Source organism: Lontra canadensis, unplaced genomic scaffold (assembly GCF_010015895.1).
Source record: "Lontra canadensis isolate GAN:19392208 unplaced genomic scaffold, GSC_riverotter_1.0 scaffold146, whole genome shotgun sequence".
In the NCBI taxonomy this organism is placed as follows: domain Eukaryota; kingdom Metazoa; phylum Chordata; class Mammalia; order Carnivora; family Mustelidae; genus Lontra; species Lontra canadensis.
Window position 1 is genome coordinate 2,783,474 of NW_022631140.1, and position 27,931 is coordinate 2,811,404.

Sequence of the window (27,931 nt, forward strand, 5' to 3'; positions counted from 1 at the left end):
AGTAACTGCAAGATAAGCCAGAGGCAAAAAAAAAAAAAAAAAGATACAAACTTAAGTTTCATTTTAAACAAAAGAAATGGCCAGTAAACTCATAAAAGATTGTCAGCATCATTAGTTATCAGGAAAATGCAAATTAAATGCATAGTTAGATACCACTACACAGGGGCACCTGGCTGGCTCATTCAGTAGAGCATGTGACTCCTGATCTCGAGGCCGTAGGTTTGAGCCCCACATTTGGGTGTAGATATTGCTTAAAAATAAAATCTTAAAATTAAAAAAAAAGGGGGGGTTTCCTAGGTTGCTCAGTCAGTTAAGCGTCTGCCTTCAGCTCAGGTCATGATCCCAGGGTCCTGGGATCGAGCCCCACGTCAGGCTCCCTGCTGAGCTAGGAGCCTCCTTCTTCTCCCTCTGCCCCTCTGCCTGCTCCATGCTCTTTCTCTCTCTCTCTGTCAAATAAATAAATAAATAAAATATTTTTTTTAAAAAAAGATACCACTACATATACTAGATGGGCTAAAAGTTAAGAAGACTGACAATACCAAGTGTTGATAATGATGGGGAGCAGCAAGAATCTCTCTGGAAAACTGTCCGGTGGTGTCTTATACAGTTCAATATGCAACACTCCATGAATTCCACCCCTGGGTGTTTATCCAAGAGAAATTAAAACTTACATCCACATAAACACTTGAATAGTTTCATTCATAATAGCTAAAAATTGGAAACAACTCAAATGTCTGGCACAGGTGAAAGGTTCAAAAAAATATGATACAATATGGAACATCACTCACCAATGAATAATAAATTGGCCTTCTGCGCCCAGATCTGATGGAAGGAGATAAACCCTCCTGCCTTAAATAATTAGAAAACCGACCAAAATAATGAAGCAAAGGCTTTCGGACGTTGGACAAGAGGTAGCACAAGACTGAGATTCTAAGAGAAGGGAAACCGTTGGCATAAAAATATATATTGGTCTTTGCTCTGGGCTCCTGGCATAGAGCTCCCAAAACTGTGGTAAATTCCTACATGGTAAAAGTACTAGGGGCACCTTTTGTTCCACTGAGGTGACTGTGGGTGGTCTCCTAGTTGGTTCCAGGTCACCAGAAAAACCAAGCCATGATTCTCCAGCCCCACCCCCATCCTCCAGAGAAGAGAGAGGGGCTGAAAATGGAGTTAATAATTGATCATGCCCATGTGAGGAAGCCTCCATAAAAATCCCAATAGTACAGGGCTTGGGAGCTTTCAGGTGGGTGAACACATCACATCAGGAAGGTGACATACCCCAACACCACAGGGACAGAAGCTCTTGCACGGGGGACCCTCCCAGACCTCATCCTATCTCTCATCTCTTCATCTAGTTATTTATTCATCCATATCCTCCATCATAACTTCTCATAAACTGGTAACAGTGTTTCCCTGAGTTCTGTGAGCTGCTCAAGCAAACGGACCAAACCTGAGGAAGAGGTTGAGGGAACCTCAGATCTGTAGCTGTTAGACCATTGGTGGGGTTCTGACAGGATGCCTGGAGGCCAGCAACCAGGAAGTCACGGCCAGGTATCGGGAAGGTCAGAGGCCTGTCCTGGCAGCAGCCACCGGAAGCCAGATCAAATCAGACACGGCCAAGATGGCGGCTGCCATGACAGGATCCCCCTGGCCAAATTAGGAAGAAAAATCACAAAAGCCCCAAGTAATGAATATTTCACTCCCAAGTTAACAGCTGTCAATAAAAGATAGAAACCCAACAGTCACATCACGTAGCTCTCTCGAGTGCGCGCTCGCTCTCACGCGCTCTCTCTCTCTCTCTTTCGAGCTCCCGGCTCTCATATCTCCAGAGTGTGTTTTGCACTTCAATAAACTTTCCGTGTTAGTCATCCACGGTGCTGTGTCTGTCCTCAAGTTCATTCTTGTGAGAAGACCGAGAAACGGCGGTGACTATTTCAGATCTGGGTGGGTCGAGTCCCCAGGGTGCAGGGTCTCCCCAGTTAACCTGGCAACACAGCCACCTCACACAGAAGTTGTGGGTCACCTGGAGACCTACTGTGTGGAAACCCATTGTGTGGACATCTGGAGATGCACTACCTGTTCACTGCCTGGAGTTTGCTTCCTTGGAACGGCTCTTAGCCGGGAATGGTGGGCACGTGGCACATTCCAAGAATGGGGGAAGGGCTGAGGAGACTCCCATTACCCAAGAGTCACGTGGTCTCTCAAATGTCCCCACCCCCACCCCGCCAACAAGGGGTCACCAAACCACAACCCAAATTCAAACAAGCTACCTGGTTTTATGGGGCCCAAAGCTGTTTGTTGTTGTTTTTTTTCCTAAATAGTTCAAAAAAAAAAAAAAAAAAAAAAAAAAACCTCTCTCTTGACACTTGGAAATTCCATGTGTGAAATTTAAATGTCAGTGTCCAAAAGCAAATTTTTAGGGGATCTTGCCAGGCCAGTTCGCACCAGTGTCGTCTGTGGCCGCTTTCACGCTGCAGCGCCCGGCTGAGTCAGTGCAACAGACACCAGTGTGGTCACTGAAAATACTCTCCGTTCGCCAAGCTGCACCCTTCCATATATACACAAGAAATGTGGTGTTTGAGAGATGGCTTCAAAAATAATAGGGGAGGGGCGCCTGGGTGGCTCAGTGGGTTAAGCCGCTGCCTTCGGCTCAGGTCATGATCTCAGGGTCCTGGGATCGAGCCCCGCATCGGGCTCTCTGCTCAGCAGGGAGCCTGCTTCCTCCTCTCTCTCTGCCTGCCTCTCTGCCTGCTTGTGATCTCTCTCTGTCAAATAAATGAATAAAATCTTAAAAAAAATAATTATAATAGTAATAGGGGAGGAAGGAGGTGGGAGGTGAGGTTGGCCAGTGGAAACTGAGGGAGGAGTACATGAGGTTCATTATAGTCTTAAGTCTGCTTTTATATGTGTTTGAAATTCTCCACATAAATTATTTTTAAAAGAAAAAGCAACAGAAGAGATTGCATATTTTTAGTGAGAGGGGGTGGATAGATGAGGGGGATAGGGGATGGGAGCTGCCAGGAGGGGAGGAACTAGGGGGAGAACAGGTGGGGTGGGTTCTTCAGGTCAAGTGGAAGGAGGAGGGACCCCCTCAAAATCTGTTTATGGGGTCAAACCAGATGAAAACTGGGAGCTTTCACCTGACAGCCGGGTAGCCCATACCCCAGTGACCGGATGCCACCCTCTTGGGTTATTAACAGGAGCTTGAAAGGAACCCCCATCAAGCCCACCCGTGGTTTCCTGAGAATATTTTATAGGCGCCCCAGCATTCTTTCTTACAGATCTCCCTAGTATTATCTAGCTTGTTAAGGAAATGGATTCTTTAACCTCCAAGGGGACTTCCACAACCAGCTTTGCAAACAATTATGCTCATTTTACTGCCCAGGGCAAAAACAAACTGAAACTTTTGAAACCTGCAAACAGCAAAAGGCACACATTCCAACAGGTTTTAAGGGAAGGGGATCCCAAAGCCCTTGAAGCTGTGTTCTGCCCCACCAATCCCACCCCCGAGCTGGTACATTCAACTCTCATAATAACTCTTACTGCTTTGGGGTCTTTTGGGCTTTAGGGGAAACTGTGGCCCTTTTTTTCTCCCTTTGCTCAGCTGCCCTGGGGCATTGGCCTCATTCACAATTCTCCAGTTTCCCAGACAATGAGGCTTCTTGTGCTTTATGGCCAGCATCTCCCTATTAACTCCATGGAGAGGTATATGATTACTGAAATAGATGCCCCGCTTTCTGCTGCACATAATGTCTTCGTTCCAAGGAAACCCCAGAGCATCACCAGCATGGGATTTGGTTTTAATTAAAAGCCCTCTGGGTCACTCTCTTTCAGGAGACAGGCCAAAAGGACTGAATGGACTGTGAAGGGCAATAATGATTTGGGTTTCTCCATGGACCTCTCTCCTCCCCCACCAAAGGCTCCCCACTGCAGACCAGCGGAAATCAGGCAGGCTGGGGGGCTGCTTCGGTGCAACCTAAAACGCAAACAGCAACAATAACTACAAACGCGAAATGAACGTGGTTTCCTGAGCACCAGGGAGCAAGCATTTGGATGAGCAGGGAGACCCACCATCCTGGTTTCCTGGGACTGAGGGGTTTTCCTGGGACATGCAGTTCGACAACAGGAAAAGTCGCAGGCAAACCAGGATAAGTTGGTCACCCTACAGATGAGAGACATTTCATCCTCTATGAAACTTGCTGAAATGCTTGTGGGGGGACCGTGGTGAGGTTCTCCCAACGCTGGCACACCCCATCCCAGACACAAACCAACAATTCACAATTACATGGAGTTTTACTGTCTGTAAAGCAGCCCCATTTAAGGTCCATATCATGGATCCATATTTATGGGCCATCCAGATACCAACTTGGAGATTTTCTACTCCCCCACAAAATTACCATTTTCATTACTATCCATGCAAAGTGGGCTACCTGGTCTGGCTTGTAGAGTACCAGGCTGATTGAAGTGGATTTGGTATTGGAACGGCCAGGCTCACAGTGAGTACAGAAGTCAAAGGAGTGGTTACTTTCTGGACTAGAGAAATGGAGGCCTGAGTTCCTGCCCCAGCTTCCCCCTTAATTGGAAGATTCTGGACAGTAATAACGCCTTCCTTTCTTCTGGTCTCAGGGAGCAGAATGGAAGGCGTGGGATTCTGTGGTAAAAGAAGAGGAAGAAAGGAAGAAAGGTCTCACCGAGCATCTTCCGTGTGCCAGCATCATGGCAGGCCCTCCCTTCACTTACTCTCTCCATCAGCCCCACGCTTTACTTGACTGGGTTTCACAGATGAGTTCTGTGGGCACATGAGGTCACACAGCAAGCAAATGACAGAAAGGAGGTCCCAGTGCAGGGCTGCCTGACTCCACAGTAGTCCTAAGGCCAGCAACCACCGAATGAGAGAGAATGAAGCACATTCCCCCTCTAGATACACTGTCTCCCTGAATCCTAGCAGAACCTTTTTTTTTTTTTTTTTTAAGGTTTTATTTATTCATTTGTCAGAGAGAGCAAATGAGTGAGCACAAGCAGGGGTTGTTGCTGGCGGAGGGGGAAGCAGGCAGAGAGAGGCTGAGGTTCCCCGCTCAGCAAGGGGCTGGATGCAGGATTGGATCCCAGGCCCCTGGAATGAGCCAAAAGCAGGTGCTTAACCGACTGAGCCACCCAGGCGTCCCAAACCTTTGAGGCAAATATTACCATTGTTGCTACTTCAGAGAGGAGGAAAGAGGTTCCAAGAAGTCAAATGACCAGCGCAAGGCCACACAGCTACTGAGTGGAAGGGCCAGTTCCCAAACCCAGAGCCAAAGATCCAAAGGGTTGACCAGCTTTGCTCCCCAGCCTCCCTACTGAGCACCTGGAACCTAAAACTCCAGGTGGCCGGAGCCATCTCAGGGATAGGAGCTGCGCTTTCCTTCGGAAGGACACAATGTATACTCCTGAGCAAAGTTCCTTAACCTCCCTGGCTTGCATTTCCTCCGCCGCACACCGGGGATGGCAACAGGACCTCCCTCACCAAGACCGTGTCAACAATTTTAAAGTTCATAAATGTATCCCGTGTGCAGTCGGTGCTGAATTTACTTTACCTGGCCCTTGCCCGTTTCTTGCTCCCAACAGCTATGGGGTAATAAACAGAAACTATGTAAAGAACTTGCCTTGTATAGAAAACAGGTAAGAACGCAGCCCAGCACTGCCACCCACATAAACCCTCCACGAACCGTAGCTACTATTATTACCGGTGCCATCGCTTTTGCGGCTACCACAAACGTTGCCATCATTGTTGGGGTTTTTTACTACTATTAAGTGGGTCCGAAGCCCTTTTCTGGAAATTTCTGCACACACTCCCTCACATGGACGCCCCCACCCCCAAGCGCCCTGAAAGCTGCGGCTGCCCCTGGCCCACCCTCCTTTCTGTCTCCACTGCCACCCCCCACCGCCGCCCCACGCACCCCTCGTGCCTCTTCTCTGGGGAGACCCGAGGCGCGCCCCCAGCCCGCGCACCGCCCCTACGCTCGCCCCGCGGGGTCCTCCGCCCCGGGGCCCGCTGCGCGCGCGCCTCACCTGAAGTGCCTTCTCGGCCGCTCTGAGCCCCGCGCGCCGCCGTGGGGCGCGGGGCGGGGCCGTAGGGAGCACCCGGAGCGGTGGGAGCGGTGGGGGCGGCGCCAGCTTGCGTGGCGTGACCTCCTCCCCGCTGGGTTCCAGTGGAAACCCCGCAGAGAGAGCCTCCGGGTCACAGTCCCCGCCTGGGGGCTTGCTCTGCCGACCCTAGCGTGCCAGAGACAGAAGGACAGAAGGACAGAATGCACGCCTCCTGGCCCCTCTCTGAGATTGCCGACGGCGGGGGAGGATGAAGAGCTGAGGACAGGCCCCCCAGCTGCAACGTAGAGACTTTATTCGGATCCGGATGCAAACAGACTGTTAAAAAATGATAAGACAGTTGGAGCAGTGTGGTCACTGGACAGGCAAAAGGTTAAGTTTTTTAGGTGTGAGCGTTGTAATGTGGTTCTCTTAAAAGTCCTTATCTTTTGTAGATGTGTGTCTGCAAAACAGAAACGTGATGTCTGGGATTTGCTTGGAAGTAAAGGGGACCACAGAGGAGCAGGAGCCTGGGCGAAACAGAACCGGGCCATGCGTTGATAATTGTTGAAACCAGTGAAGAGGGGGTAATTATTACCTTTCTTCCTTTTTATGTGCTTGGGATTTTTCCATAATGAAAAGTTTTTTTGAATAATAAGAGCTGTAAATAATAATAAGACCGGTTGGTCCTTAAATGTGACCTGATTCATCTGAAGGAAAAAAGAAAAATTCCTCCCAGGTAAAAAAGGCTCGTGCCCCAAAATATTCACTGCCCCAGCATTACATATATACACACACAGCAAAGTGGTAGAAAAAGACCCAATGTAAGTGTACACCAATAAGGCAATAGTTACCTCAACTGTGATACAGCAATTCTATGAAATACATAGTCATTAAAACGGGCATTAACAAAGACCATGTAATAGTAACACTTGGAAATAATCTTAGAACCCCAAAAAGCCAAATATTAAGTAATACACTTTTATTAAAATTGGAAGGGAGTGGGTTGCTGTGCTAAGGTTTGCATGGTGGAATAATGCATTACTTTTACCTCTTTTCTAGTGAAAATAGAACTGTGAACTCTAGAGATTTCCTTGCAGTCCTTTATATTTAATGAAACACATCTCAATATCCAAACTTTTTTTTTTATTTTTTTATTTATTTATTTGACAGATAGAGATCACAAGTAGGCATAGAGGCAGGCAGAGAGAAGAGAGAGAGGAGGAGGAAGCAGGCTCCCCGCTGAGCAGAGAGCCTGATGCGGGGCTCGATCCCAGGACCCTGAGATCATGACCTGAGCCGAAGGCAGAGGCTTTAACCCACTGAGCCACCCAGGCGCCCCTCAATATCCAAACTTTTTAAAGTAGCTAAAATGCCTGATGCTGGCATTATTTTGTCAGTGGCAGAATTAGAAATTCTCTTCAGAAATGGCCACCTGTAGTGTTCTGTTGCTCATCTAGCCAATATTTATAGAATACCAGTGTTCAGTGTTCTCAGAAAAAATTCTTTTATCTCCAGCTCTTGGTTTAATCCTTTAGAGAAGAAGCTCACTCACAAGCCTTAAACGATGGGAAATGTCTTCCATCCTTTGTCAACGTTTGATTTAGAAAACAGGTGTCCAGGAGTTTCACAGGATGCATTCGGGAAGGATAAAAGCACCTTTTCATTTTTACATTTTTTAATGTCAAAAGTTTATAAATATGTGTGTGTACATACGTGTGTAGATGAAGTCTGAAAGGGCGTATACTAAAATGTTCATGCTGGTTCTCTGAGGGTTGAAGCTAGGTGAAGTTTATTTACACTTTCTTCTTTTCACCTGTCTGTGGGTTCTACTTTGTCTATAACAAACATGTTACTTATAATGCAAAAGCCAGCAGGCTTTATGATCAGTCACAGCCACTTTACAAATAAAAACAAGATGGCAGGGGTGCGTGGCTGGCTTAGTTGGTAAAGCATGTGACTCTTGACGTTGGAATAGAACTTACATAAAAAAAAATAATAAAAATTTATTTTTTCAAATTAAAAAAAGTGGCAAAATCAAGTGTAGGAAAACCTGTTTTGTTCTTTTGAGTATAAAAAGGACTGACAGTGTATTCTCAACCAACTCAACTCTACCATTTGAAAAATGTTGAGGGTTCAAGGGCATTTAAAGCCCATATTCTGAAAACAAAACAAAATACAATATTCTGTGTTGACTCCTAAACAGGATATAAGAGATCAACATTTGGGCATTGTACCTGCTCTTAATTATTTTCCACAACTTAAGAAGTGCAGGTGTATAAGGCATTCCAGTTTTCCATGGTCATTTACTTGGGGAGGGGATCTTTTCATTTTTTACAAATATTCAAAATGATTTTTAAACATTTTATTATTTATTATTTATTACATATTATTAAAATAATAATTATTAGTTTTGTAACAAAAAGTGTATTTTAGCTCAGGGGACTACAGCATACTGACTCTAAAATCCAGAGGGAAATCTTAAGTTCTAGTTATGTAACAGGACTCTCCTAATTCTCCAATAGTATAAAATGTCATAGCTAAAAAGAAATACTTTGGTATCCGTGAGCACGGATTCCAGTTCAGTAATAGCAATATAAATAGCAAGCCACAAAGCACAAATTACTAGTAAGTGAAACCCAATGCCATACAAGTTGTGCTATAACAATAAATCGTTAGGGAATCCAAATTAAACCCACAATGAGATAACACCTCACATCCATTAGGATGGCTACTATGAGGAAACACAGAAACGAACAAGCATTTGCAAGAATGTGGAGAAGTTGCAACCCTTGTGCAGTGTTAGAGGAGTGTAAATGGTACAGTGGAAAACAGTATGGCAATTCCTAAAAAAATGAAACACGGAATTCCCATATGATCCAGCAACCCCACTTCTGAGCGTATACTCCGAAGAGGTGAAAATGCAGGGCACTGGGGCGCCTGGGTGGCTCAGTAGGTTAAAGCCTCTGCCTTCCGCTCAGGTCATGATCCCAGGGTCCTGGGATGGAGCCCCGCATCAGGATCTCTGCTCAGCAGGGGGCCTGCTTCCCCTCCCCCACCCCTTCCCCTCTGCCTACCTTTCTGCCTACTTGTGATCTCTCTCTCTGTGTCAAATAAATTAAAAAATTAAAAAATAAAAAAGTGAAAACGCTTCTCTTGACAAGCACTGAGTCATAGATGGAACCGCTGAATCACTATATCGTACACCTGAAACTAATACAACACTGTATGCTAACTGTACTGCAATTTAAAAAAAAATTTAAAAAGAAGGGAAAGCAGTGCCTTATGTATTTGTACAGCCATGTTCACAGCAGCCTTATTCACAATGACAAAAAGGCAGATGTAACAGGTGTCCATTAATAGAGGAACAGATTAGCAACCTGTGGTGTAGACGTATATACACAGGGGAGTCTTTTTTGCCGTAAAAACGGAAGAAATTTTGACACAGGCTACCACGTGGAAGAACCTTAGAATATTAGGCTGAGTGAAATAACTCTGTCACTAAAGGACAGATACTGTACGATTCCACATATATGAGGAACCTAAAGTAGGCAAATTCATAGAAAGCAGAATGGTGGCTTTCAGGGGCTAGAGGAAGGGAGAATGGGAAGTACTTAATGGGCACAGAGTTTCAGTTTTACAAGATGAAGAGTTCTATAGATAGGTGGTGAAGGTTGCACAGTATTAATGTAGTAAATACCACTGAACTGTACGAAAAGATGGTTAAGGTGGTAAATTGTTAGGTGTGTTTTACTACAACTTAAAAAAAATTGGAAGACATATAATGGTGTCATGTCAGTGAACACTAATAATTTTTATTTATTTATTTGAGAGCAAGAGAGTGAGCGAGCGAGAGCACAAGGTGGGTGAAGGGCAGAGGGAGAAACAGACTCCCCGCTGAGCAGAGAGCCCGATAAGGGACTTGATCCCCAAACTGTGGGATCATGACCTGAGCCAAAGACAGACGCCCAACCAATGGAGTCATCCAGTTGCCCCTAATAATTTTTAAAGTAAGCAACTAAATGAGATATGGTATTCTGAATTGGCTCCTAAAACAGAAGCAGCTCATTAATGGGAAAACGGACAAAATCCCAGCACTGTCGTTTACTTAATATATCAATGCTAATTTCTTTAGTGTCGATGAGCGCACCAAGGCTACATAAAGTGTCAACATTTGGAAAGGAGGTAAAAGGTGTACGGGAACTCTGTACTAACGCTGCAAGATTTCTCTAAATCTAACATTCTACGAAAATAATAAATAAAAATTCATTTAAAAATAAATTTTAAAAAGCAAGTGACAACTTAAAAGTTTGAATTCCTACATAGACGACAAAGACAACACAAATCTATTAGAATTGATAAAGGAAGCAGCGAAACGCGGATGCTTATACATAGCTACAGTAGATATGAAATTTTAATTTTTATTGTGCCGTTCACTGTTGCCTCATTACTGCCTCATCATCCACTGACTGCAAAAAAGCAGGCTGCTGAATTTTATATCGTAGCAATATTTCCTTAATGATTCTGGGTGCGTATTTTCACTTAGATTACAAACAAATGTTTTAGTGTGGGTACAAATGTGAACTTCCTTCTGCCAACTCCTGCTGTTGGATCTTCTAAAGGGGCTGGAAGTTCGCGAGCATCCCGTTTCAGGTCATTTCTAAGCCAAGTATGCGCTCAGTGGGTGCCTGGGCCGTGCAAGTCAGACCACACAGACCCTACTCAGCACAGGGTCTTCCCTGCACCGGCTAGAAGCAAATTTGGGGGTACATAGCCATCTGCACCAATATGAGGGTTCACTTCAGCCCCTGGAAGTTCATATGTGGAGTTGAGTATGTGCTGTAGTTGTTAGAAAAAAGGATCATGAAACACTTCAATCGGTAACCAAGTAGTGGGAAGCAGTTGATGAAAACATCTTCAGTAACGAGCCTATTTAAACACTGTACTCAGATCTAAGAGAAAACAAAGCTTTAATCAGAAGGACGACTTGAAACAAGTACGTTTCAGTTTATTGCCCAGCCCAGCTTCTTCCTGTTAGAGGTCAACTGCGTAAAAACTGGTTTAAGACATACAGAAAGGCAAAATACACTATTGCTTTTAACCGCTCTGCACAAGTGAGAAATGACTGAGGGTATTGTACCTTCTTTCCTTCCCTCCTCTGTAACCAGTGGCCTCAAGACTCAAGGGACTCACACTACAGGTGCAAGGAACGGTGAATCACAGGTGCAGTTTGCCTTGCCTTTCCCCATGACCTTCGGGGTCAATAGGTTAATAACTTGCTTTGACCACAAATAGAGCTCTTCTTGATTTCTCTAGCACAACCTTAAATTTGATATGAAGCACTTACACGAGGAATGGTGCAGACAAGAAGGCAGCTTTATTGTACTTTGGGGAAAAAACAGGATTCCATTTGGGGGTAGGGATAAAAGCCATTGACACTCAGAAAGCAACACTGCCACCTAGTGGAGAGGTGACACACCACCAAGACTTCCAAGACCAGGTATCAAATGTGCTAGGATTTGGTTTAAATTTTCATCCTACAACAGAACTGTTAATATATTGGTTTTCTGAGAACCTGATTTTGAGAAAGTATTTGTATCTCTGAAATACATAAATAGATGTGCTTTCTCTGCTTTTGAGGGGCATAAAGAAGAGAGATTTTGGTGTGTTTTTTTTTAATAGACCATAAAATTAATTCTTGATTTCAAAATTATGAAACACTTTGCGGCAACCTGCCTCTTTGAACATCCATCACTCTTGCACTCTTGTTCGACAGTCAAAACAGCAAGATTATGACAGTTTATAAAGAAACAAAACTCAACTGTGTAAGAACTACATTATGTTTACTCATTTCCTCTATTTTCATAATCTAGGGTGCTAAGTATTTGCACTTCACTTACTTGAATTCCTGGGGGAAAAAAGCACTAGAATGCACCAATAACAATTTTGCATAAATCACATAACCCAACTCTTCTTATGACAACACAGTAACAGTGGAAGATATTGGTGTGAGGATGTGGGAATGCTGTTCTTAATGAATAATAAAGTGATTCTTCTTGAGGCTTTCATTCTCCTTTATACCCAGGTGTTGCAGTAAATGTGTTGACTTGATGACTTCTATGAGCATATAAATGAGAATATTTAATGAAACACCTGGCTGAAAAAAAGAAAGTCATGAGAATAACATATTGTTAATAACCACAATCTCAAATCCATCGTCTCTATTATTACTGAGATGTTAGATTCTGGGTTAAGTGCTCTGCTCTCTTTGGAATATGCACAATGGTTATTGATCTTGCTAATGAGTTCCTCTATTGCAACATTTGTGGGTATATGGTTGGAGGCACTCACGGATTATAGAATATAGGAGTTTGACATGGTCTTCATCAGTCCCTATTCTTGGCGAATAAACTCAGTAAAGAGTTTCAGGAAGAAGCAGGTTCTGGGAAAGAGGTATACACGTGTAGACTAAGAAGTGGAATTAAAACATTTTTAGGCTGCATTTTGTCAGCAGCCACAGATGGATGTTTCAATTCTGAGAACCTGAGATTGTCCAGAAAAGCAGAATTCTGAGTATAGGGTGGAAGCTATCACAAAGTCGGAAACCAGTGTTTTGAATTTCCCAAACCCAACGTGAAACGGGGAATGGGGAGTGGTCCCTCCCTGAAGTACTAGATCTGAATGAAGTTGTTCTTCCTAAGGGTTCGTCTAGACTGCCTAGTTCAGTGCTCACCACAGTTTGCAAGATTCCCCTGGCTCCCACCCGGTGGGAAGCCTTTATCACACAGTCCTAACTGCACTTTTCACATAATGCTACTATTTGGGCACCCTGAAGCCAAAGCAATAAAAGATCCTAGGGGAGCCTTATATTAACTCAAACATGATGCCAGAATCATCTCCAAAAAAGTTTATTAGCATGATTAAAAACATTTTTTTGAATAATAACAGAAAGAATTTCTAAACATGAAAGAATATCAGTGGCTATACCTTTTATAACCAAATATTTGCAACTGAACGGACAGCTTTATTGCCAGTCTTCACTTTATTAAAAACAATCCATATTTATTGGTTCCTTGTGACGTCGTGACTATTGCTTTGACTGGGAATGAGTCCCTACTGTAATTAAGTATAAAAAATATCTTCCATACTTGGGAGTGTGACCTGTATACTGAGTAAAGAGTTGATAAAAATCCTCAAAGAGTTGGGTTTTGTTTTTTTAAAAACATTCCTTTTACACACTACAAAGAAATAATTAGTATTTTGGCTTTTAAAATTCCTACATGATATTTAGAATGGCAGTCCCCAAAGGTCCTCCCTTCACGTAATCGCAAACGCAGACCCTCTTCTGGAGTGTACATTCTTGGGGTGGGCTCTGAAGACTCGGGCCTCCACGTGTCTATACTGGTTTGAGAACAAAGACAGCGTCGTCCAGAACGTAGTAGTCATTGTACATGTCGCCTTCACACAGGTATGGTAATCTGGTGAAAGCTTCGATAACAAAACCAGCTTTTCTGAAAACTTCTGGCAGACTATTCACTTGTTCTTCCCAGTTCTGTCCCTTGATTTCTAAAATTTCTGATGGTTTCTCCCACTTGCCACCTACTAAAACAAATAGAAACATTAAGTTAAATTCTTGAACAAGTTAAGGTATTCAGAGAGAGAAGGGAGGAAGAACAACATTTGCCAGGGACTTGGTATGTGCCAAGCACTGGGTGCTTCGATGACTCATCTCCCTGATACCTCCTGAGGAGGAAGGCAGAGACCAAGTATGAACCCAGAGGGCTGAGGAACTCGTCCAAGCTTGCAAGTTAAGAGCAGAAATGTAACCCTGGGTTTAAGTGGATCCAAAGCCCACACTTTTACCTTCTCTGACAGAGACTCTCCTGGAGTCTCTGACTCCAGGAGACCAATTAGGTTGTAAGTGTTTATGATTCTGGAGAACTCCACATTAAACACACAAATACGGAAGCAGAGAGTTACCCACAAAATGTGAAAGAAGGTTTAGGGATAAATGCAAGAAATATACCTGTAATGAAGTAAATGTATGAATGAGACAGGCTGAAAGCGGACTAATAAAAGTTTTATTTATAAAGACAGATCATCAGTGTATTTTTCAAGGGAAGGTGATGGGATCTACTCCTTAACTTTTCATAACAATTTTATACAAGTTAAGCTCCAAGACCAGAGAAAGGTAGAACTCGAGAATGACTGGGTCAGCCTAGCGTTTCTTGGACTAGTGGTTGAAGTCTGTATCCGTCATTTCCAAGCCCATGAGTGTCAGATGCCTGTGGAGCAGGGGTAGGGGTGCCTGGATAAGGTCTCCAGGCCTTCAAGTTCACACCAAGCATTGGCTACAGACACATGGACACAAAGATAATGGTATATGTCAATTCTGGGGTGGTTTTAGGTCCTATGATGTTTAAAAAAAAAAATGCACACATATTAAAAGTATTACTAACTTCAGAAAGAGGGTAGCTTTCTGTGAGAAAAATACATGATCAATAGGTCCCAAGAATACATTCACTACAATGGAAAGACTTTTCGCTCTTCTTGGTGGCCCAGCACCTGAACCCTCTTCCTGGAGTCTTGTGGGAGACAAAGCCCCGGGAAGTAGCTTTCCCGGCTGTTCCTGCAGCGAAGGCAGGCACTGGCGCGTGACCCAAGCTCAGACACACTCGCCTGAGACATGGAATGAAGAGCAAGTGACCCAGAGAAGTGGGACAGAGGCTCCTTCCAGGCGGGGGCAGAGCAGTGTCCATGAGACTGCAGCTGGGGCGGCATCAGGTGGTGTGAACAACTGAGTGTGGCCTATGCCACGGTCCCTAGGGCTAGGCAGCAGCAGTATGCCCTTCAGATCAGTTTCACAGCATAATCTGAGGTGTCTGTCTTTGCTGTAGACCCCACAGGATTCTCCAATCCTCCCGTGACTGTGTGAACTACCCCTGAATCCTTTCAATCAACTCCCTCTCACTGAAGTCAGCCTGAGTCCATTTCTGCTGCTTCCAGGGAAAAACCCAACTGATGAGGCCTCTGTAGGGCAGGAGAGGGGGTAGGAAGGAACCTCAACAGAGGGTCCACACTTGGTTTCAACAACACATTAACAAGGGGTTACACAAAGCTGAGGTACAACTAGATAATATCACCAACATGTTTCTTCACTGTACCACAGTGTACTGTTCACTAATTTTTCTCTTCTTGCTTTACAAAGACACTTCCTTCTACTTCTTCCAACTTTCCAGTGTTACTGGCCCAGCACTGAGCACATAGTAGGTCCCCAGGATCATCAACCAAACTACCCTGGAAATTTAAAGTACCAATTACCTGTAAAACAATACTCTTTCTTGGGAATACACACCACGTAGAAGTAAAAATCTCCCTCAAAACATCTACAAGTCCAAGAAAAATTTTACCATATTAACATTCAGGAATGAGCTCTAGGCTAAAATCTCAACTCTAAGTGGTGAAACTGAGTTACAAACAATCTTTTACACAATTTCAAAAAGTTTCAGGTTATGGTTCCTTAATAAAAGTTCCTCTATTCAGTTCTTCTTTTCTAAAGACACAGGAAAAAAAAGAGCCAACTCTCTTCAAATGCACAGTGCCCACCATCACATGCACACACCACAAGAGATGGAGACTGTGATGGGAGGCAGGATCATTCTCCGCCTGGAAATCAGCCTGATTCTCTTTTATGTCGGTAAGTTTCTTTCTTTCCTCCTCCATTTTATCTAACCAATTACTATTCCTCACCTAATGCATTTCTATTTAAAGCCCCTGCAGATTAATTTTTAAATGTCTAATGCTATGGAAGTGGTCTTTAACCCCAAGACAAATAGGTAGTAACAGAACAGCTGAGAAGAAGTTTCAGATTAACCTTGACAATTTCCCTTGCTGATTTAGAGAAGAGCACCTCACCAAACAAAGGGGTGAAAAGGTTCTTAAAATTGCATGTGCTAGTCATCAATAATGTCGTGTCCACACAGGCAAACATGTGTTGCACATGATGGGCATACACAATAATTACTGAACATTTTCAAAGAAAGAGGTGTCTTGGGGCGCCTGGGTGGCTCAGTGGGTTAAAGCCTCTGCCTTCGGCTCAGGTCATGATCTCAGGGTCCTGGCATTGAGCCCTGCCATCAGGCTCTCTGCTCAGCAGGGAGCCTGCTTCCTCCTCTGCCTGCCTCTCTGCCTACTTGTGATCTCTGTGTCAAATAAATAAATAAAATCTTCAAAAAAAAAAAAAAAAGGAATAAGGTGTCTGAAAAGCCAGATTTCTGTAAATTAAAAAGCACCTGTCATTTAAAAAAAAAAAAGCTGCCATGACTCCTTCCACAGAGCGTAACCATCCCATATTAGATATATATATATATATTTTTAAAGATTTTATTTATTTGAGAGAGAGAGAGAATGAGAGGGGAGAGGTCAGAGGGAGAAGCAGACTCCTTGCCGAGAAGGGCGCCTGATGTGGGACTCGATCCTGGGACTCTAGGATCATGACTTGACGCCCCTAGATATATTTTAAAAATTCTGCCTCTATTGACTTTTTCCTCTATTAAGGAGGGAGTGGTTTTAATAATCCATCTCATCACAGTTGTAATAAAGCTAATAATCTCAGAGTTGCTCACAAAGTCTACACCACAGAACAGGAAAGGTAGCAAAAGCTCTTAAAATTATTTTTTATCTCAGGGCACCTGGGTGGCTCAGTGGGTTAAGCCTCTGCCTTTGGCTCAGGTCATGATCTCAGGGTCCTGGGATTGAGCCCCGCGTCGGGCTCTCTGCTCATTGGAGAGCTTGCTTCCCCCTCTCTCTCTGCTTGCTGCTCTTACTTGTGCTCTCTCTCTCTCTCCCTGTCAAAGAAGTAAGAAATCTTTAAAAAAATATTTTTTTTCTCATCTGTAATGAAATTTATAAAAAATGTTAACAATGGTTATTTTGGGCATAAAGACTATGGGTGATTTCAGTAATACTCTGATTTTTTTTTCCTAATCCATATAAATGACTTTCATAAACTATTTTCATTAGTATTATTTTAAAGTAGAATCCTTACCTTTTAAAGATATACCCTGACAGATGTGAAGAGAGAATATCTGAGATTCACCCTAAAATCATGTGGGAGTAAAGGAGCAGTGGGGTAGGGGAAGAAGCAAGACAAGACTGGGACAAGCAGGAGACATTCACTGTGCTAGCCTGCTGCTCCTGTGCATGCTTGAAATTCTCCATGGGAAGTGTCAAAATCAGTTTTCTACTTATTTTCCAGCTTGGATCACAATAAAGTGATTTTTTTCAAAGAGGGCAGGAGAGAGACTCGGGGGAGGGGAGAGAGAATCAAGAGTCAGACGGTTAACCGACTGAGCCACCCGGGTGGCCAAAGCGATCTCTTTGTTCCCAAGAAGATAAACTTTCAAACTTTTCAGAGGGTCCTGCATTGGGGGAAAAAAAAAATAAAAAGAATCCTCTAGGATATGGGACTCCTTAAACAGAAATTCTTGCAGGACTAGGCTTGGTGTGACCCATTATCCAAACTTCTCTCTTTGGCCAAGACACTGTGTCACTGGTGTGGGGGAGGGGTGGCCATTTCCTCGCCGGTCAGGGCTCTCAAAGGAAGCTGTTGCCGGCTCCTCTCCCACACTCAACGCGAACAGTGCAGAAGTCGGAAATGAGTGGAGACATGAAACTCCAAAGTTGCAAGTATTTCTTCTTCCCCGGGACATTAGTTCTCCAAAATTTTTTAAAAGTCAGCTTCCCTTTAAGACTCTGTCTGAAGGAGGACTCCGACTGAGATGCTGCTGGCTAACTGTTGGATCTTGGCAGGCCCACCTCCATTTGAAACCCCCATTATATACTGATCATTATAACGTGCAAAGTGTTCGTGCTGCTAAGGGGGCGGCCTCTGAGTAGGAGATGTAAGGCTGTAATTACTGGACCTAGGAGTGAGTCCAATCCCTCAGCGGCAGGTGAGTAAGGACGCTGCTGGTCCTTCTCCAGGTGACCTTACCCTGTCTTCTGGTCTCTATTTATCAGGTCACTAAAACACTTCCAGCTCATCTCAGATTGTACATATATTAAAATTAAAACATGGCAAGAATATATTTGCATCACAAATGCCATCATTCTATTTTTAATTTCTCTTCTCTTCTGAATGAAGACTAAAAAAAACCGTTAAGTCAAAAAACAAAACAAAACAAAAATCCTTTCTGAAATTCAAGCATCAGACCACTTGGATTACTTTTCAGTTTTATGTACAGTAGCAAAGGACAAACTCAGACAAATAAGACCATCTGGAACACATAACCAGGCAGAAGTCAAACTAAAAACTTGCATAAATTCCAATTTGTCTCAACCAGTATGATTTTATGTAAACCCTCCCTTATCCCAAAAAGGGTTCAGGGCAGAGTTTCCCACTCGGAAACACTACAGTGCTTTCCACTTCAGGGGCCTGAAGTTAGAAGGCCAAGGTGGGGACCTAGCCAGCATAACTTGGATAAAGCACGCAACAGAGAGAGCACCGGATGGGGTGTCTAGTCCCGGGCCTGCTAACACCCGCTGAGACACCCACAATTGTCCGTAAAACGGGCACGTGACACCATGGGACAGGAGAAGTGGAGGCAGGCGCAGCAGCAGAATAGCTACCTTTTATTAAGTTCTTACTAAGGTTTAGCCAAGTAAGCATTCCTCAAGCATCAGCAGCCTCACCTAAACCTCCCACTAACTCCATGCTGCATATACGATCCCCACTTCGCTACCGACCACAGGGCTGGGACCCGAACTCAAGTCTGTGCTCTTTATCACAACACTGTTCATCAAACAAGACAGAAGCTACAAGGGACTAAAGGCAGGATGCTGGTGCCGGGAAGAAATCAGATCTGCTTACGGTGGCACGGCTAACTCATTAGGTCTCTGCTTGGTAACCAAATATGCTGGAGGCTAAGCCAGGGCTGTATTTCCCCAGGTGTGGACCTAGTCTTTTATGTCTCCCAAAGGGACAACCAGGCTTACAAAGGGATAATTGTGACCTGCCGTGAATTCCTAGCAATCCCAACCCCCCACAAGGCAAAAAAAGAAAAAAAAAAAAAAAATCCCTCACCTCATGAGCTCAGTCAGCAGGGACACTTGCATGAGGTGCTTCGATACCCATTACCACACTGACCACAGCGCTCCTGGGAGGCCAGGGGTATAGATGAGGAAGCAAGCTCAGAGATCAAAGGAAAGCTTGTAAGGACACCAAGAGTAAACTTGGGGACCCCAAACTCCTGACTCCAGATCTGCTGCCACTTCAAGTAATCAGACAGCACAGCCAACAGCAACCCTGCTGGTCAGCGAGTGTGAAAAGTTAGGAAAAGTGAGGGGCACTGCTGTCTTACTAGTGTAGTCTTGTTTGTGCTGAGGAAAGTGTAAGAAAAAGAAAGGAATCTGGAATTCCCTAGCCCCAAAATGTCCTTAAAATAGAAGCACAGGCAAAGGGAAGAGAGAAGCCCACTAAACGTGTCTCGTGTGCTTCCTCCCACAGGTGCTGCGCATGACTGTATGGTCTTTGTCCATCAACCACCTTACCTCGAAGTGGCCCACACTCAAGGGGCCGTGACCATTCAGTGTTCCTTCTCCTACAGTGGGTGCATTACAGGGCAACCAAAAAGCCTGTGGTTTCGCTATGGTGCGGACCAGCCTGAGAACCTATGCTCGGACGGATGCACTGGTGATGCAGGCAAATTCACAGCGAAGGAAGCCCTGACAGAGGGAGAAGTCTCCCTCACTATAAACAGGGTGACTCTGAATGACAGCGCCATCTACATCTGTGGAATCGCCTTTCCCAGATCAAAGCAACCAGGAGCTAAGCGGACCGGAGAAGGGACCACACTGGTGGTAAGAGGTCTGTCAGCTGAGGCTTTGCCCAGCCCTTTAAATGATTACATCACTTATATGCAGGGATGAAGAAACAGATGCACTAACTCAATACCCTAGCCAGTGAAGGGCGTGGTCTGACACACGGAGACAGGACATCAGGATTGGAGCACTATTCCAATCCCATCTCCCAGCCTCCACAGACACAAAGTCAGGGCTCTCTCTCACTCTGTGTCCAGACTCTACTAGTGCAGGCTGGCCAACAGGTCCTCCTTTTGTGAATGACAGTGACTGGTAATGTGTCAAGTCCAAAGGGAAACTTGGGATGACTAGTGAGCAGCTTGTTCAGGAACTGGGCTGGCATTGCACCATCTAGAATAAAGCATAAGTGACCAATAAATTGAACCCAGGAAGAAAAAAAAGGCAGTATGTAGAATAAATTTAAATTTGAGGAGAAGCCACTGGGGGACCTCTAACCCCACCCATTCTGCATGGCCAGAAAAACAGAAAGGGATCAGTGTGACACTGGCTTCTTGTGATTTGCTACAACCTATGACAATTTCCTCATTCAAGTGAGGGTATTGAACCCAGCTACATCCTACAAATCAAGAAATTAAGGAATTTCGGGGGGGCGCCTGGGTGGCTCAGTGAGTTAAGCCTCTGCCTTCGGCTCAGGTCATGATCTCGGAGTCCTGGGATCGAGACCCTCATCGGGATCTCTGCTTGGCCCGCCTCTCTGCCTGCTTGTGATCTCTGTCAAATAAATAAAAATCTTAAAAAAAAAAAAAAAGAAATTTCAGGAAAAAAGCTTCACACGATTCTGGGGAAAAGAAGAGAAAGGAAATAATCCTTGACTTTTTTGGATCTCTTCCGTTAAAAAGGACTCTGGTATGATGAACACTGAAATCATTAAAACACTAACTCAAAATCAACCAGCCCTACCATTTTAAAATAGGACTTTAGGGACCCAAGATCATCCTGTATTATAATTCCTGCTTGGGTTTTTGGTACCTCTTTGTTATTTAGCCTTAGTTTACTTTCACCTGTAAGATAAATTATAAGTGAGTTAATACACATAAAACACTTTTGATGATACCTGGCTTATAGCAAGTATGCCTGAATAAATGTCAGCTACAGACATTAGAACAAATATACAACAACTTTGGAGACTTGTATTAGTCTACAAAAAACGTCAGCCAAAACTAAAAATAGTTTGTAAAGAGCTGAAAGGTCTCAAAACTGCAAGTTCATGTGAAGACAGATTCTTCTCTAAGAACAGAAATGGAAGTATAACTAAGACAGAGAGATTTCCTGCCTCTTCGACAGGGTTCCAAATTTAGCACTTGAAACTTTTTTTTAAAGATTTGATTTATTTATTTGACAGACAGAGATCACAAGTAGGCAGAGAGGCAGGCAGAGAGAGAGGGTAAGCAAGCTCCCAGCTGAGCAGAGAGCCAGATGAGGGGCTTGATCCCAGGACCCTGAGATCATGACCTGAGCAGAAGGCAGAGGCTTAACTCACTAAGCCACCCAAGCGCCCCTAGCACTTGAAACTTTTTAAAAAATTTTACAGAGGTGGTTAATCTGTTACAAAAATGTATGCTGTACAAACTGAGTTCACAGGATGAGCATCTATGGGCTATTTTGCTGGAAAGTACAGAGTGTTCAGATAATAATTACATTTCTAATTGTATTTTGTGCTTCAAATAATCAGGTAATTGAAGACAACACATGTTGCTCTATCCCCACCCAGAGCACAGGACACTTGCTGCAAGGAGGGAGAAATTCAGAATGTGAATATAGATTCAATAATTCTACCTCCAAAACTCTATAAGAAAAGAAGGCACACGTTTAACAGTGCCTGTCATTTAAGGGTGTAGTAGGTCCTGAGATTCTCAACATAGGGGCTTCTCAGCTCCTTGTACGGAATGCACTATTCAGCTGTGTATACCAAACAGTTCAAGGTTATAAATGCCAGCATTCACAAACACATGGCAAAAATATCCTAACTCCATGAACAGACTATTGGTGATCCTTGTACACCATTTCTACCAAAAGAAATTTTAAATGCCCTTGCACAAAACTGTCCTAAAATGTTTATCTAACTTCAAATAATGTTTTATAAAAAATGATTCTTAGTATTATGGCAAGTAATTAATTGAACTGAATTTTTTTGTAGTTTTCAAAAGAAGTAATAATTTTAGTATATTTAGTATATTTAGAGAAATGAACTGGTTTCAGTTCTATCACATGCTTGAGGGTCTTCTGAATCAGGAGACCCTGAATAAATTTTTAAATGACTAGCCAAGCAGAGCAGCTCACGTCTCACCTCTAATACTCAGAGCTCCAATTGCATTTCATGCATGTATTTGCAATAATAAGTTTCAATAATGACTGTGGCTCTTTCTGTTTTTGTAATTAACAAAGAAATGAAGGAACTACACAGACTACACAACCTCCTGATAGCCATTATATCACTGCTCTCTATCTACATTACTGGTGCACTCGTGATCTTCGTAATCCTCTCCAAAGTAAGTCCAATTTCCTTGCACTAGATGTCCCTATAGCCTGGAATATTATCCTAAGGAAATAACTTCCATCTCTTCACATGTGAGCCTCAGAAATAGCTCACCTAATTAACAACCTCCTGTACATCTGCAGGAAACACCACCTGCAGAAACGGTCTATGGAAGTGTAACTTCTCATCACTGAAATTATTACTAACCAGAGTACAAAACCTGCAATGTTTTCTCTTTAAAACCAGTCATATGAGAATAATAAATCCTTCTCTATAACTATCTTATATGCGATCTTTCCACTGGGAAGCATTACTGTTATTTATAAAAGGCCTATGAACAGCCTTTAAGAGCAAAAAGGGGTTAACAAAGAGATGAGAAGCTGTCTTAAAATATTTGTAAAAGGCCTGAAGTTTTTGGGAAGGAATATCTTCTGGCTGTTCATAGGCCATAAGAGGGGGTACATATATGCTATATTAGGATCATGACACAGCCTAGAATCAACATCAATATGAACTGTTATTTTATTAATATAATAAAAGCATCTCAGAAATTACATAGACATTAACTCTTACTGTATATCATTTAAATGTTGAATTAGTAATCTTAATATGGTAGAGGATATCTGCCACAATGGTTTTGAGTACATAAAATGTCTTAAAAGACTTTCCTTTTTTCTTGACAGTCAAAATCTAACTCTTTAAGAAACAAAGAAACAGAAGATTCACAAAAGGTACAGCCCAACGCTTATATCTTTTAAACGGTGGCTAGTTGTAATGATTTCAAACCTGAAACAATGAAAAAATTACAGAGAACATCATGGTAACTTTCAACCATAGATACCATTTCTTATTACTGAGAAACTCAAGGATAATCTCAAGTGGTAAACTATGATTTAAATGTGATCATTCTCAGCCACTAACCCTACCAAACACACTCAGACTACAAGAGTTAATGGTGAGTGTAGATGTGCTGGGGGTGGGGGCAGGCCACCACTCTGACTGGTGGCAGTAAAGAAAGACAAAGCTCAGATGTGTGTGCAACAATTACTCTTCTAGTCCTAAAAGAGACAAGCGTTTTGTTCTCATTTCTGTTTACAGAAGAAGAGCGCCCGGCGTATTTTTCAGGAAATTGCTCAAGAACTATATAGTAAGAGACACATGGAAACAAGACAGCAACCTGTAAGTGTAAAATATCAAGGATATGTAATGCAGACACAAAACATGTTGACTGGAAAAGCTAAGCCGCCACCGAGCCATCAATCATCATGTTTTCCTCTAGAGGAGTCTGAAAGAGACTTTCACACAGAATGCATTTTTACATAGAACCTGTTTCAATACACAACAAAGGACATCTGAAACAATATTAAATAGAGACCAAGCTGGCATCTTAGCGACATGGAATCTTTCAGAAACACATTGGATAGAGGCAACATTTTCAATTCAGACAAGGACGCTTTTGTGGATTAAAAGATCCTTGCACAGTACCCTGCATGCAGTAGCGCACAGTAAGGAAATGCTGCAAACCACTGCGGCTCACATTGTACAGAACACATCACTTATTGCTAATAAGGCAGAAATAAATTCACAGTAGAAAAGAGTAACTAATTAAAATAAAAATCAAGTCTTTCTCAGTCTTTGGGGTTAGAGTGGCAGGAAGAATGCATTCATATAATCTGTAACATACCTGACAATGTCTCTTTAAAATCCTACATAACAGGTTTTCCAAACAAGATGCTGTTCTAGTGCTAGTGGAACAGATACTGAAATTCCTGTCATGCACAATCAGGCTGCCCAGATTTAAATTAAAATGCATACGATATAATGAACTTATACACAACTAAGGATTTTTCTTAAACAGCCACCAAGAGGGCAAATGTAACAATATGAGGTGTTTTCCTTTTTTCATCCAACTTTTAAAAAGGATTTTCATCCAGGGAAGAGTGTGGTTTAAGTAGTCATTTCATAGTTCAGTGTGTATATACATACATAAAGAAAAGGTCTAATCACCTAAGATACCACTCTGCATAATTAAAGATGCCTGTTCACTCTTTCCTTACTGAAGCTAGAGCATCTTTTTCTGCAAACATACAAAGATAAGTGTCTTGAAGACAAGTCTAGAAGTAAGTACTATTATGTAACCCAGGACTCTCCCAACAGCATCTCAACAAGAAAACTAATTTTCAATAGAGCACAGAGGCACATGTTATTGTACACTGTGAGGATAGAGACAGCAAATCCCAGACTGAAAACACTGCAGGCCAAATAATCCTTTGTTTCAACAACAATATGGACAACAAAAATGCAATGAATGGAATCTTAATATACTTACTAAAATATAATAATAGAAAAATGCTCTAAGAAAAGAAGAGAAAAGTAATTTGCAGTTCGCACATCTTACTCTAAATGCAGAAAGAACAGTAACTGCACTATTAAGATTACTGGAGGCTATTCAGGACACAGAATGCAAGAGGGCATGTTAATTAATACGTTGCTTGCCATGGGGCCTCACTGGTTATATAACCTTAAATATGGCTTGTCATTTACTATTGCAGGAGAAAGGCAACACTTACGAAAACAGAAGAGCACTTTCCAACTATGAAAGACCATAGAAATGTTTTAATTTTCAAGTAAGTCACTGAAAATCCAAATCCAGAAGTATATAGCAGTTTTAATGGACATACGCCCATCAGGGCTTTAAAAAAAACAATCAAAGGTTAATGGAAAAGACAATTCTCTACAAGGAGGGATGTACAAGGAAATTGTTACTAACAGTAATTACCAAGATACTAAAACCCTACAAAATACAACTGGAAAATACTTTCCTAACTTGCCAGAATTCTGAGTAGTCTAACATTTAAAAGATTGCCATTTTCCTAACATATTCCTATATATGTGTCATTTGACACATGAGGTACATGAGGACTGCTACCCTGAAAATTAGAAGTCACATCCCGTGCTTCTGTCTTGGGTGGAAGAATTGTCTTTATGGTTGAGGAAGTGATGGGCCAACGAGACTAAGATGGGAGGCAGGGAAGAAGAAAGGGAAGTGCCAAAATTTGAGTTAAAAAAAAAAAAAAAAAGGAAAGACGAAAAGCCATCTTGCAAAGTACCTTGGAGTGAATACTATTCTTCTGGTATTGCCACTGGGCAACAGTAGAGTGCACATTTTCCTGCCTGCGTATGCAAAATGACTTACATCATGCTACCAACAAAAAGTGAAAAAAGAGAGTAAGAATATGATAGCTAAAATATAGAGGATCTGACACAGGAGGTTAAACAGAAAACCTCAGAACCTCAGAACACAGAAGCCCCAGCCAACTCTAGATGTCAGTGTTGTGCCAAACAACAGCACCAAGGAAGCAGTGGGCAAGGCACTGTGCTTGCCTGTGCCTTTAAAATACTGATTTTTAACCTATTTAGGAGGGGAATATCAGGTAAGGGGTGGGGCCAGCAAGGATGTTTACGGAATCATTACCATCTCACTGAGAAAAGATACTATGGATTGTTCTTTGAAAGCTACCTCACTGTAAAAATGTATTTAAAGTACCCACAAGTGTGCATTCATTATTAAAAATGAACTACAACCTATTTTTATTTCATTAAAATGTTTTTTTAAGACATTACATTAAGACACCTCCTATTAAATGAGGTGAATTCGGTGGGGGGGTGCACCTGGGTGGCTCTGTCATTAACCTTCTGCCTTCAGCTCAGGGTCATGATCCCAGGGTCCTGGGATCGAGCCCCATATCGGGCTCCCTGCTTGGCGAGGAAGCCTGCTTCTGTTGCCTTTCTCATTGTGTCTCTCTCTGTCAAATAAGTAAATAAAATCTTTTAAAAAATAAATAAATAAATGAGGTAAATTCTATGTTTAAAACCCAAGCAGAATTTTAAAATATTTTAAGATCCTGTGAAAATGTCTGGCAGTGATGGCAGTAATAACATGTGTTATTACATGTGCTCGGAAAAAATGGGAAGAGGAGAGAGAGGGGGGAGCAGTCAACTCCTTTTATTTGTGTGCTTGTATATATTTGTGTGAGTGCCTATGTTGTGCATTTGTGTGTGCTGGGTATAGTGTATGTGCATATATGTATGTGTATATATGTATGTGTATACATGTGCATACGTGCATATATGTGTAACTGACACACAAAAGTAGAAATTAAACAATTGGCTTAAAAAGTCATAGAAAGAGAAATGTTAATGTTTTCTTTCTGTAACTCAAAGTAAATGGTCTTGTGTTCTCCTGGGCATATAGCTCTATTCTGAGACCGCTGGCTTGGATGAAATAAATGAATTTCTATGCTAGATGGCAAAAAAAAAAAAAAAGTAAGCACTAACTACCCAGGTGAATGGAAAGTGTTAGATTAGATCATTTACTTTTCATTTCTGGGAGTCATTACACTTTGGTACTCCCAGGGCTGAAAATACACCGTTCTTTGTGTAACTTAACTAGCCGATAAAATCCCTGAGATAAATTAGTATTTGATTTAGAATAAGCCTTACCCAACGCAACAAGGACTGTGTTTCCAAGATTACTGATTAAACTGAAATTGGGATACACTTTCCTTTGGGAAAGTAGTTATATTCCCTGAGATCATATGGATCAGTTACTGATGTATATATTACTATTACTTCTTTTATTTACCCATCTAGAAAACAACATCTATTGGGTGCTAAACTATTACCCAGTCAAAGGTCTTTCTTTCATGCCACTCTTGGGGTCACAATGACCTTGTCCTTCCCTAATCCCACCTTGTTCACACTCTCATGCTTTTGCATATGTTGTGCCCTCTGCCTGGTAAAATGCTTCTCAGATACAAACACAGCTCAAATGCCACCTCTTAATGAAACCTTCTATAACCTCCCCTAGAAGTTAATGGGTCTTCCCTTCTCTATACCCATAGTACTTGTCATATTTCTTATCAGATTATCCTGCCATTGTCTGCTTATATCTGTCTTCTGTATGATTCTGCAAGTATCTTAAGACTAAAAGCAAGTTTTTCATTATCTTTGTATCCCACGGCCTAGCACTGCCTGGTGAAAACTAGGCTCTCCAATACCTTTATATGAATACACATGAACACTGTTTCTATAGAAAAATATTTTTTCAGCATGTCAAAGGAGATATGAAGCACACTTCACTCCCTAGCCATCAACCCTCGCCCCTCACTGTAACCAGTGTTGGTTGAGTCCCTGGCAGTAACTGTCCTAGCTGAGCATCTAGAATTTTCATTGGAAAAAATTAAACTACAGCTTTCTGTTTAGATTTGAGTTTCCCATGACAATGAGAAGAGAATAATACTGGAACAATTCCCAACAGGAGGGAAACCAGAAAGATGTGATTCTGGTGTCTACTACACACCCCACCCTCTAGACAAGGGCACTTAAACCACATACTGAAAGAGGTTAGCAGGACTTTTTTTTTTTTTTTAAGATTTTATTTATTTATTTGACAGACAGAGATCACAAGTAGGCAGAGAGGAAGGCAGAGAGAGAAGGGAAGCAGGCTCC

General features: G+C 42.5%; 2 protein-coding genes across 5 annotated transcripts in view; one reads left to right on the forward strand and one right to left on the reverse strand.

Moving 5' to 3' along the window:
- Positions 1–12,955: 12,955 nt before the first annotated feature.
- Positions 12,956–27,931, reverse strand: part of METTL9 (methyltransferase like 9) — a 45,994-nt gene continuing 31,018 nt past the window's right edge. For 2 of the 3 annotated variants that reach the window (XM_032844017.1, XM_032844015.1), the window contains exon 5: positions 12,956–13,665. In XM_032844017.1, the coding sequence (XP_032699908.1) occupies positions 13,460–13,665 (206 nt within the window). In that variant the 3' untranslated portion in view covers positions 12,956–13,459. The remainder of the gene's footprint in view (positions 13,666–27,931) is intronic. The other variant, XM_032844016.1, reaches the window with a different exon arrangement.
- IGSF6 (immunoglobulin superfamily member 6) lies at positions 15,655–26,008 on the forward strand. 2 transcript variants are annotated; one of them, XM_032844018.1, is made up of 6 exons: positions 15,655–15,760; positions 19,571–19,930; positions 22,330–22,433; positions 23,104–23,151; positions 23,519–23,599; positions 24,973–26,008. In XM_032844018.1, the coding sequence occupies exons 1-6, from the start codon at positions 15,655–15,657 to the stop codon at positions 25,027–25,029; spliced, it is 756 nt and encodes a 251-aa protein (XP_032699909.1). In that variant the 3' UTR covers positions 25,030–26,008. The 2 variants fall into 2 exon arrangements, with proteins under 2 accessions (XP_032699909.1, XP_032699910.1); XM_032844019.1 differs by lacking the exon at positions 23,104–23,151 and having other exon boundaries at positions 15,668–15,760.

Excerpts from the sequence above, each read along its gene's own strand:
- IGSF6 (XM_032844018.1), top strand. The coding sequence starts at position 15,655 with ATGCACAGTGCCCACCATCACATGCACACACCACAAGAGATGGAGACT. Across the intron at positions 15,761-19,570 it reads CCTGATTCTCTTTTATGTCG|GTGCTGCGCATGACTGTATG; the intron begins GTAAGTTTCTTT and ends TTCCTCCCACAG. Across the intron at positions 19,931-22,329 it reads GACCACACTGGTGGTAAGAG|AAATGAAGGAACTACACAGA; the intron begins GTCTGTCAGCTG and ends TAATTAACAAAG.